At 44.8% G+C, this 10,410-nt stretch overlaps 1 protein-coding gene across 1 annotated transcript; it reads right to left on the bottom strand.

Moving 5' to 3' along the window:
• Nucleotides 1-446: 446 nt before the first annotated feature.
• Il1f10 (interleukin 1 family member 10) lies at nt 447-3,549 on the bottom strand. The gene is made up of 4 exons (XM_057755836.1): nt 3,518-3,549; nt 1,685-1,770; nt 943-1,070; nt 447-659 (listed from the first exon to the last, which is right to left on the bottom strand). The coding sequence occupies exons 1-4, from the start codon at nt 3,547-3,549 to the stop codon at nt 447-449; spliced, it is 459 nt and encodes a 152-aa protein (XP_057611819.1).
• Between the last annotated feature and the right edge of the window lie 6,861 nt (nt 3,550-10,410).

Below are 10,410 nucleotides of genomic sequence, written 5' to 3'. Positions count from 1 at the left end.
TTTCTAGAAATCGCTCGCATTCATTATCACAGGTCCCTACTCTGTCCTCAAATTTTTTTTTTTTTTCGAGACAGGGTTTCTCTGTGGTTTTGGAGCCTGTCCTGGAACTAGCTCTTGTAGACCAGGCTGGTCTCGAACTCACAGAGATCCGCCTGCCTCTGCCTCCCAAGTGCTGGGATTAAAGGCGTGAGCCACCACCGCCCGGCTCTGTCCTCAAATTTAACAGCAAAGTTTACCGTAGTCTCTCTCTGACTCCTTCCTTCTCATGAGGCCTCATATAATTTCATTGGGCCCAAATGAACCATGGAGGAAAAGTCCCTTTTTGCTTTTTAATGTAACATCCTTACAGATTCTGGGGATTAAGATGTAGACGTCTTTGTAGTCAGACTCTGAGGAAGAAGGGCTCTGTTTGCCGGTGCTAGGCTGGACCGCAGTCCCGCGCCTTCTTATCGACTCTGTTCAAAGTAGAACTCAGTACGGGTAGAGGGGTCACTCTCTTTGGTAAGCTGCACTGGCTGCTGGGGCTCAACGGGGCCACAGAGGAACCAGCCAGGGAAAGCAGCAGCCTCGAGCCTGAATGCAGAGCCCAAGCTTCTCTGGAAGAAGGTGAAGCGGGTGGTTTGCTCTCCGCCTTTGTATAGGTCCTCGATGCTCACATCCTGTGGGGCAAAGAGAGACAGCTACGAGGTGAGATGATTCTGATTGGATGTCAGCCCTTGACGCCTCAGAAACTTGGCCAAAGAACTCAATAGGAAAGAGTTTGACCCAGGGACGGTCCTTCCGTTCCTCCCGTAGATCCCAAAAGGTGAGAATTCCCTCCTTGGAGGCAAAGAGAGATAGGGGGCAAGAGAGGGGATGTTCAGGTGCAAAGATGCATTTGCAATCTGACAACATGGGCAAGACTGACTGCTGTGTCCTTCAGGATGAGGAGGGGTCTCTCACCTCCACCTTCAGGGAAGGGCCCTCTCTTGTCTCAACACATGCCAGGCAGCAACTTCCTCCCTGGATCCCCAGGAAGATGGGCACCTTGGAGCGGTCCAGGCCTCGGTTAGGAAGGATACAGATCTTCTCTAGGGGGTAAGACAGAATGCGAGTCAGGCAGTAAGGGGACCCCAGGTGGAAGTTTTTTTTTTTTTAGCAAGATATGGCTCAGCAAGGAGCAGCTGTGCCTGGGCACACCTGGCCTGTTTCTGCATGGAGACTGCAGGGTGAGTGGAACTCTCCAGGACAGGCTGAAGCTGCCCTTCACCTCTTCTCATTATCATGGGGGCATCATTCTCATGTCTCTAAAGACATGAGAGAGGAAAAGAATCAAGGGCCTGTAACATGGAGATTGGGCGGGTCCTGGGAGAGAGGCCCCCTGAGACTGACCTGAACTGCAGTGGTCTCAACAAGGGCCTGTAACATGGAGATTGGGCGGGTCCCGGGAGAGAGGCCCCCTGAGGCTGACCTGACCTATAGCTGTCTGAATTAGGACCTCTAACATGGAGGTGGGGCGGGTTCCCAGAGAGAGGCCCCCTGATGCTCACCTGACCTACAGCTGTCTGAACAAGGGCCTGTAGCATGGAGATTGGGCGGTCCTGGGAGAGAGGCCCCCTGAGACTGACCAGAACTGCAGTTGTCTGAATTGAGGCCTGTAACATGGAGATTGGGCGGGTCCCGGGAGAGGTTCCCTGATGCTCACCTGCACTGCAGTTCTCTGAATCAGGGTCTCCCACGAGGAGCTGGCCATTCCGTGTGTACAAAACCTTTTGATGCGCGTCTTTGATTCTGAAATAGGAGGGCAAGGTTAATGGCCTGCTGTTACCAAGGATCCTTGCGTCTTCCAATCCCTGGGCTCTGGGCCACCACACTGAGCCTTTGGTGAATTCTCCATTTCCGGAGAGGAGTGGGGACGCTGCTCCCCTAAGGGCAGAAGCAGTCTCCATGCCAGAGCAAGAGCAGGTTTTCTAGGCTCATAAGTGTCAGAGGCTCTCAGGAGTGACAGTGGCCAGTTTCTCATGAAGAGATAGAGATGTTTTCACGGCTGAGTACTTGCTTTGAGACTCGGGTATCCCAGGGACACAGTGGGATTTGGAACCTATCCCAGCTTTGGAACCACTCACTAATGAAGAGACTGAGGATGCAATAAGTGTGATTTGCTTTGTAAACTTAAAAATAAAAGAGAGAACTCTGAAAACAGAGTCTGTGTCAGTAGACGCTCACTCCACTCTGGCCATGGTGAGGTACACTCTGGGGGGACTGAATCCAGGAGGCCAAAGCAGAACTAGATCAGGGCCTGATTAGTCACTGGGGATGGCTGTGGATCTAATGACCTGCCTGGGAGGGTGAGTATGCACCAGGGAAGCTGGGAGAAACTGTCATGCATGCGAAACATCAAAACCATGCCTGTTATTAGCCTAGTTGCCAGGCTGGTTTCAGAGATGCCCATCAATTGCTCTCAGAGCCCAGGTAGCTCCCAATACCTTGGACCAGCGCCACCACCTCCAGGAGCCTGGTCTCGCTCCGCAACAGCTGGTGATGGCTGTTTAGAAACAGCTCACCTGCTGTATTTAAAGCAGGCTCATTTGTACGTTAAGATCAAAGGTCTGCGAAGATCTTGCCACCTGGCAGTCTTCTCAGCCTTTGGGAGCTGGGACGTGACAGTTCACCTCCTGGAAGCATTCTGTTTAGACACCACTAAGTTATTGTCAAGGAAGCAGTGTAGTGGTAAATACTTGAATTCAGCACTTGGGAGACAGAGGTGAGCAGAGCTCTGTGAGTTCAAGGTCGCCCCGAATGTACATAGCAAGTTCCAGGCTAGCCAGTGCTATAGAGAAACTCTTCTTCCTTCCTTCCTTCCTTCCTTCCTTCCTTCCTTCCTTCCTTCCTTCCTTCCTTCCTTCCTTCCTTCCTTCCTTCCTTCCTTCCCTCTTCTCCTCCCCCTCCTCCTCCTCCTCCTCCTCCTCCTCCTCCTCCTCCTCCTCCTCCTCCTCCTCCTCCTCCTCCTCCTCCTCCTCCTCCTCTTCTTCTTCTTCTTCTTCTTCTTCTTCTTCTTCTTCTTCTTCTTCTTCTTCTTCTTCTTCTTCTTCTTGCCAGGTATGAGTTAAGGTCACCGTAAAGATGCTGCCATTGGGACTCAAGACTGTCTGAGCTTTCTAAGTGCCAGATATGCCAGTTCAGAGAACACAGCATCTGATCCCACTCCCTGCTTTTGAGTGGTTGTATAATATGAGGAAAGTAATACAACCTCTTGGAGCTGCAATTTCCAGATCTGTAAAATGGACTTAGTAATACTCTCCTGACAAAGTTCTTAGTCTGCTATCGGGAAAGAGGGCTGTTGTTTTGGGCAAAAACGAAGAGTTCAATTCTTGCTTCAATTCAATGCTTGAGTTCAATTCAGTGCTTAAGAGTTTGTGTGTGTGTGTGTGTGTGTGTCTGTGTGTGGCCAGAAGGAGCTTCATCCTTTGATTCAGCCCTTTCCCTTCTTATGTGTTTCCCCAGACCCCTTGATTGAGAAATCACCAAAATTACTTACATGTAGTATCTTGCCATGGGAAGGGAGCACATTCCTGCTGTTGGGAGTGTCTGGTCTTCACTGGGGAAAAGAAGACACAGGCTGTCAGAAGAGTAGCGGTGTGTACTTGGGGACAGCCAAGCTGGGACTCAGAGATACTCAACCACAAGCTGCTCCCATCCTGTAGGCATTGCAGAATCCTCCAAGGTCTCTGCAGCTCTCCCAGCTCTAGGCAGCTCTGCCTTTTCCTAATTCCTGGCCATTAGATCAGGTTTAGTCAATGGAGGTGTGAGCCTCTGCTGAGATTCTAAAGAGCAGATTCACTTAAAGAGCCTACCACCTCACTTCCCAGGCTGAGAGGTGGGTGTTCTACAGATGGGGGATAATCTCAGGGCAGATTCAGTCCCATTTCCCAGCCTGGCCGGACGGTCACCCAGACAGAGGTGACCTCTGTCCTCCTTACCCAGCAGGGTGTAAGACACTTAGCATAGGAAGGAACACCTTAGCTGGGGAGAACAGGCAGGGTCTAAGGGACGAAAGCATCGTTCCTGGGACTGGGGACTGCTGACATGTGTGTGGAGTTGGTCCACACACCTCCCTCTCTTTTTTCTTCCAGGTGAAAATCAGAACAGGATGGACATACAGACATTCGTGCTTTTGAAAATGAGCACCTTGACTTGAAGAGAGTGACCTACATAAACTCTAAGCCACAAAGCTTCCCAGGACTGTGTTCCTTCCTGGAGGAGTACCCTAGCCTCGAGCTCCTCCCTAAAGTGATCACCCAGAAAGTCCAATCCAGAACAGCACACAAGAAACTCAAGACAAACTACAGTAGGAGAACAGCTCTTAAGAGTAAATGCAGGGGTGTCTGGGCCTACTGAGTAGATCTCATTCATCCTGAGCAGGAAGGGGGATAAAGAAAGAAATCTTTATGTAAGAGAGTAGAAAATGAGATAGAAGAATACGGGAAGACACAGGACTTGGAGATGGAAGAAGTTATACTGAGGGAGGCAGGTAAGGAAGACAAGACTGATGCTGGTGACGGCACTGAGACCACCATGATGTCACTGAGATCCGTGCTCTGCTATTATAAAAAATGGAACTGTAGCCCAAGTGGATTTTTTTTACTGGAAAGCAACTGGGCAAAAGTTTGAGACCTATTGAGAGTAAAGAAAACAGGGCACTGATGAGGTTGAAGACTCCACACAAAGGCTGGCGTTACGGACTGGGCTCCAAGCAGCCTGTCTAGTCTATGATTGCATGTGCTGTTGCCATTTTCCAGGGGAAGGGAAAGGCCAAATTACCCAAATGTTTAGTTATAAAATAGTTCAATTGAATATTTTTGCAATGTTGGAAAGTTGGGAATACTCCCCATGTCCAAGATTAGGCCATTGGCTGAAAAAGAATGACAAATCCAGAAAATGAAGCATATGTTCATTAATGATGACATTTATGGCATAAAAATTTCCAAATATATGAAGTGAAAAGGGTAGGTTATAAATAACATACAAATTCCAGTCAATTCATAGGTATGTGGAGATACACACACGGGACCAAAGACCGCTGGTACTCTCCCTTGCAGCATTCAGTCACGGCTGGCAGGATCATCAGTGATTGTTAATATTCCTTAACATTTTCCTGTAGTAGATTTAATATCTTTTGTAAAGTAAGCATTATTCTTTAAAATTATGAAGTGTTTAGTTAAAGTCATAGATGCCAAAACACTTGGCAAGTATTTTTCTCCCTGGCCTTATTCAATAGTGCTTGAAGTAATGTCTTGTTCTCCAGGTCTGGGGTAAGGCCTGAGACTGTATTTTAAACATTCAACCAGGTCTTGATAATGCTGCTGGTCTCCAGACCACACTTGGAGCAGTAAAGAATAGTGAATTCTTCCTCTAGCCCATGCAAACTAATAGCAGCACAACTCAAGGCAAGCCTGTTTGATGACGTGTTCCCTTTGAGCCAGACCACCAAGGCTCCGTTAGTTGTGGCAGAGAAGTAAGAGCTGGGTTGAGGCCCAAGAGGGGCCGTTGAAGTTGGTAGGTGTGTGTGAACCTGCACATCCAGCCTGACTTCAACTCTTGGTCAATGCCAGCTCCAACAGGCAACAGAAATCAGTGTTGGTCTCATTAAGCTGGATCCTTGGGATTCTAGAAACTACCCATTTTGGCATGGCGCAGACTTTCAAAGTTTCCTATAGACTCTCACGTAGGGTTCCTCTGCCTAGGTTCTGGCTAGATCGTGATAGAAGAGTAAGAAGTTACTAGCTTGTACTAGTTTGAGGTCACACAGGAAGCCTGGGGTCCTGATGCTCTTCCCTGTGTGCCACACACTTGATTGCCAAAGTTTCCCCTTCCTTGTTAATCCCCAAACAACCATTCACTCAGTTTGGGTCTATGTCCCCCTTTCCTTTCTCTGATTTATTCCTGGCCACGGACCTTGGCTGACTCAGACTTCTCTGACTCTCCTGCCCTGCATTGAGTGCCTCCAACAGATAGTGCCGCGATCCCTCAACATTCTCTTCATTTTCTCTAACATTCTCTACACGAAGCCTTTTGTCCCCAAGAACAAACCAGCCTTCATGGAGCCCAAACCAAAGGCATTTTAAGAATTATTTTTCTATTTCTTACTACCTCCTTGGGATCTTTGACATTAGTTGAGTTCTTCCAATTCCCCGTCTATCAGAGGCACATTGTAGAGTCCCTTTCCTAGGGTCATGGCTAAGGCTGAGAGTCACAAGGAGGTATCCTATGTATTTGTATTTTCATTTGCTATGGAATTGTAATCCATCTCTTCCTACAGCTGCAACCATCACTTTGGCCTAATGCCTCCCAGACTTCAGCAGTCCATAGTCCACCCTCTTCTTTGGAAGTCCTGCCGTCATGCACACCAGATATGTGTAAGGTTACTTATCTTTTTCTCTCAATCCACTTATCTCTCTCAATTCTACTTCTCTCACTTTTCTAATATTTCTCTCATCAGTGAACTTCAAAACCCAAGAAGTACTGAACATGTACCTCTCTTTCTCTTTAGGAGACATTCCTTTAAAATGTGACTTTCTTTTTGTTTTCAGGTGCTACCGTAAACAACCTAGTACTCCTGGTTGCTGGACCATCAACCCAATCTATAAAAAGCATACGGAATTCATTTTTAAAGTACATCTTTGACCATACTACTCTTCAGTTCTAGAATCTACAATGGACACCTATTTTGCCACCATCTCACCCTAGTTTGCTTGTGCAATATGATCTCATTTCTCTCTCCAGGACTCCTTCCTCATCCTCTCTAAGGGCACACTCAGTGTTGCCTCTGGTTTCTCTGCTCCAAAGCCACCCTCTTCATCACTGATCATTCACGTCACTCATATTAAGGTCACTGGGCATGGCTTCAGTACACACGGGCTCAGTACCTTGTTTGTCCAATTGCACAACAACCGAGAATGAGAGCTCAAACACACAGGGTCATGTATCCTCATGGCCAATCCTCAGGTTCATGGCATTACATTATGCGGTTGTCAAGGTTCTTTCTAGGTCAAACTATGGTTGCCATGACTCGAAGTTTAATGATTCATTCATTTATGGTTATAACACTACTCTGAGCTCCTATTAAAATTTACTATATTGTTTATTAGTGTACATTAGACAATTGTTTGCCTTATAAAAGTTGATAAGATCCTGAAATCATGAAGCTCATCGGAAGCTCTACCCAACCACATGATTGACACACACAGGAACTTAAGATGAGAACACAGAAACACTGTAGGCTTTGACTGCAAGGATGGATTCCAGAAGTAACTAATTCATCTTGATTCTTTTTGTACCTGGGCCTCCAATCTATTCCCATAGCAATGAGATGTTAGGTAATTTTTTTTCAAAACTGTTTAAATTTCACAGGAAAAATTTTCTTTTTCCTCAAAAAAAAAAAAAAAAAACGATAGTTGGATGTATGATAGATAAGGGGGTGATGGAATTGCTTCAGAGGAGGTAGTGGAGACATTAGCATCTTGATGGTATTCCTACTGTCCTACTGAAGTGAGTCACAGAATATCTCTAGAGAATGTCTGTGTGTCACAAACAAAACACTGTTTGAATACTACTGGCCTAGATGATTATTTTTGAGATGACTTTGTGGTTTCAAATATATGACTTTGCTTTAACAAAATCTATACTTCTCCTTAAATTCTATCAAGTACTCCCAAACTTAGAGAGCATCACACAACACTCTGTAAAAGGCATTCCTTGCTCCTTGGAGAACTTGGCATTTTGAAGGCATTGACAGAAAAGTGTGTGTGTATGTGTGTGTGTGTGTGTGTGTGTGTGTGAGAGAGAGAGAGAGAGAGAGAGAGAGAGAGAGAGAGAGAGAGAGAGAGAGAGAGAGAGAATCTGTCACCACTGACCTGTAGATCCTGGTGTCTGGAACTCTGATGCCTGGAACCTCCAACTGACTTCTTCCGGGCACCAACACTGTGTTTATAATGTCTGGTCAGGGTGGGACAGACCTGCAGCAATCTGTAATTGCCTCCAGATCAGGGAAGAAGAGCCCAAAGATTTCATAATATCTTCAACACAGTACAAATAATAAGGAGGTGGGGAGATTAATGAGTATTTGTGGGAAGGGGAGAGAGTCACCCATAAAGCCTTGACAGAGGCCAGACAGTGACCTCCTGTCTCTGTAGCTACTGTCATTTGACTGTGTTATTAGTGGTTTTGCAGCTAGATAAACAATGCTGGGATCAAACATCTTTGATGCTCTGTGGGGTTCCATTTGAGACTTGGAAAGGTCTGAAGGACCAGAAATAGAAGACTACAGCTGCTGGGAACCAGATGCATCCAGGGAGCCACAATGAAGCTGGGGCTGGTTACATCACAAGTGTGGCTCTGCTTGGGAAGATGAGAGGAACCCTTTGCTTTTCAGACTTAATTAGTTGATGCAAAATTATTGAGATGGAGTATATAAGGAAACATGGCTGTAGAAGACATTGGCCTGTATAGGAGCCACGTGTTCTGGATTATTAGGAAGTATGAGAATTTGAACAGTGCAGGGTCAATAAACTCAGTTATCTTGTTGAAATTACATAACTCTGTCCATCTGTTCATCCATTTTCCCATCTATCCACTCATCTGCCCAGTGAATTATCTATCCAGCCAACCCTCTACCTATTTATTTTCCATCTGGACATCAATCCATTTGTCCATCCTTTTTACATCCCCCACTAGGGGTAAGGAATTGGACAGAGTGTTCTCTGGAGATTAACTGCCTTATTGTAATTTTCCTTTTTGGCTCATTTGCAAATTTCTGCAAAGGAGTTGGTGAGGAAGACCCGGATAATCACAGAATGAGAAGTGGGAAAAGGTGGATGAGGATGAGACCCAAGTTTTGCTTTTTTGTTGCTGTTATTATTGTTGGTATTTTAAACTAACAATTTGTCAATGACATATATGCCTAGAAACATTTATTTTGTATGAGGTAATGGAAGCTACTGTAGAACTTTGCTAGGTTTCCATTATTGTATTAGAATCCAGTTCATGTTTTCCACCACCTTTTGGAGAAAGAAAATAAATCCTTATTTCTTGTTAAAATTCTTCATTTTTTCTCCTTGAATTATGTTTCATAATCATTCATTTCCATGTACTGTGTTGTTCTGGGAAGATAAAATGTTTAACATATGATCGTCATCCTTTGGGATATGCCCAAGAGCAGTATAGCTAGTGTAGTGGTATAGGTAGGTCTTGAGATAGATTGAGTTCCAGCTTTTTAAGAAACTACCATGTTGATTTCCAAAGAGGCTGTATAAGTTTGTACTCCTAATGACAATGGAGGAGTGTTCCCTTGCTTCATATCCTTTTCACCGTGAGCTGTCACTTGTGTTTTTGATCTTAGGTGTTTTGACAGGTAGAAAACAGGATCTTAGAGTCATTTTGATTTGCATTTTCCTGATGGCTAAGAATGTTGAACATATCTTTAAGTATTTCTTGGTCATTTGAGATTCCTCTCTTGAGAATTCTCTGTTTAGATCTGTGCCCCATTTTTAATTGGATTATTTGGGGTTTTTTTTTTTTTTTGGATGTCTAGTTCTTTATAGATTTTGGAAATCTGCCCTCTGTCAGATGTGGGGTTGGTGAAGATCTTTTCCCATTCTGTAGGCTGTCATTATGTCCCTTTGATGGTGTCTTTTGCCTCAAAAAAGCTTTTAGGTTTATGAGGTTCCATTTATTAATTGTTGATCTTAGTATCTGCACTATTGGTGTTCTGTTCAGGAAGTTGTCTCCGGTGCCAGTTCGTTCAAGGCTATTTCCCACTTTCTCTTCTGTCAGGTTCAGTGTATCTGGATTTATGTTGAGGTTTTTTTTATCCACTTGGACTTGAGTTTTGTGGAAGGTGATAAATATGGATCTGTTTGCATTCTTGTCTATATTAGGACATCCAGTTAGACCAGCACCATTTGTTGAAAATGCTTTCTTTTTTCCATTGTATAATTTTGGTTTCCTTGTCGAAAGTCAGGTGTCCATAGGCGTGTAGATTTACGTCTGGGTCTTCGATTAGATTCCATCGATCCACTTGTCTGCTTTTATGCCAATACCATACAGTTTTTATTACTGTAGCTCTGTAGTACAGCTTGAGATCAGGGATGATGATGCCCCTGGAAGTTCTTTTATTGTACAGGATTGTTTTAGCTATCATAGGTATTTTGTTTTTCCATATGAAGTTGAGTATTGTTCTTCCAAGGTCTGTAAAGAATTGTCTTATGATTTTAATGGGGATTACATTGAATCTGTAGATTGCTTTTGGTAAGATGGTTATTTTTACTATGTTAATCCTACCAATCCATGAGCATGGGAGATCTTTCCATCTTCTGATATCTTCTCCAATTTCTTTCTTCAAAGTCTTGAAGTCCATGTCAGACTGGTCTTTCA

This window comes from Chionomys nivalis, chromosome 22 (assembly GCF_950005125.1).
Source record: "Chionomys nivalis chromosome 22, mChiNiv1.1, whole genome shotgun sequence".
Lineage (NCBI taxonomy): Eukaryota > Metazoa > Chordata > Mammalia > Rodentia > Cricetidae > Chionomys > Chionomys nivalis.
Note: the sequence above shows the minus strand (reverse complement) of the source record. Positions and strands in the feature narration are given on the sequence as shown.

Bases quoted from the DNA above. Each gene is read 5' to 3' on its own strand.
- Il1f10 (XM_057755836.1), bottom strand. From the start codon at position 3,549: ATGTGCTCCCTTCCCATGGCAAGATACTACAT. The intron at 1,071-1,684 runs GTGAGCATCAGG...CTTACCCCCTAG, and splicing joins TTCAGAGAACTGCAGTGCAG to AGAAGATCTGTATCCTTCCT. The intron at 660-942 runs GTGAGAGACCCC...TTTGCCCCACAG, and splicing joins GCCCTTCCCTGAAGGTGGAG to GATGTGAGCATCGAGGACCT.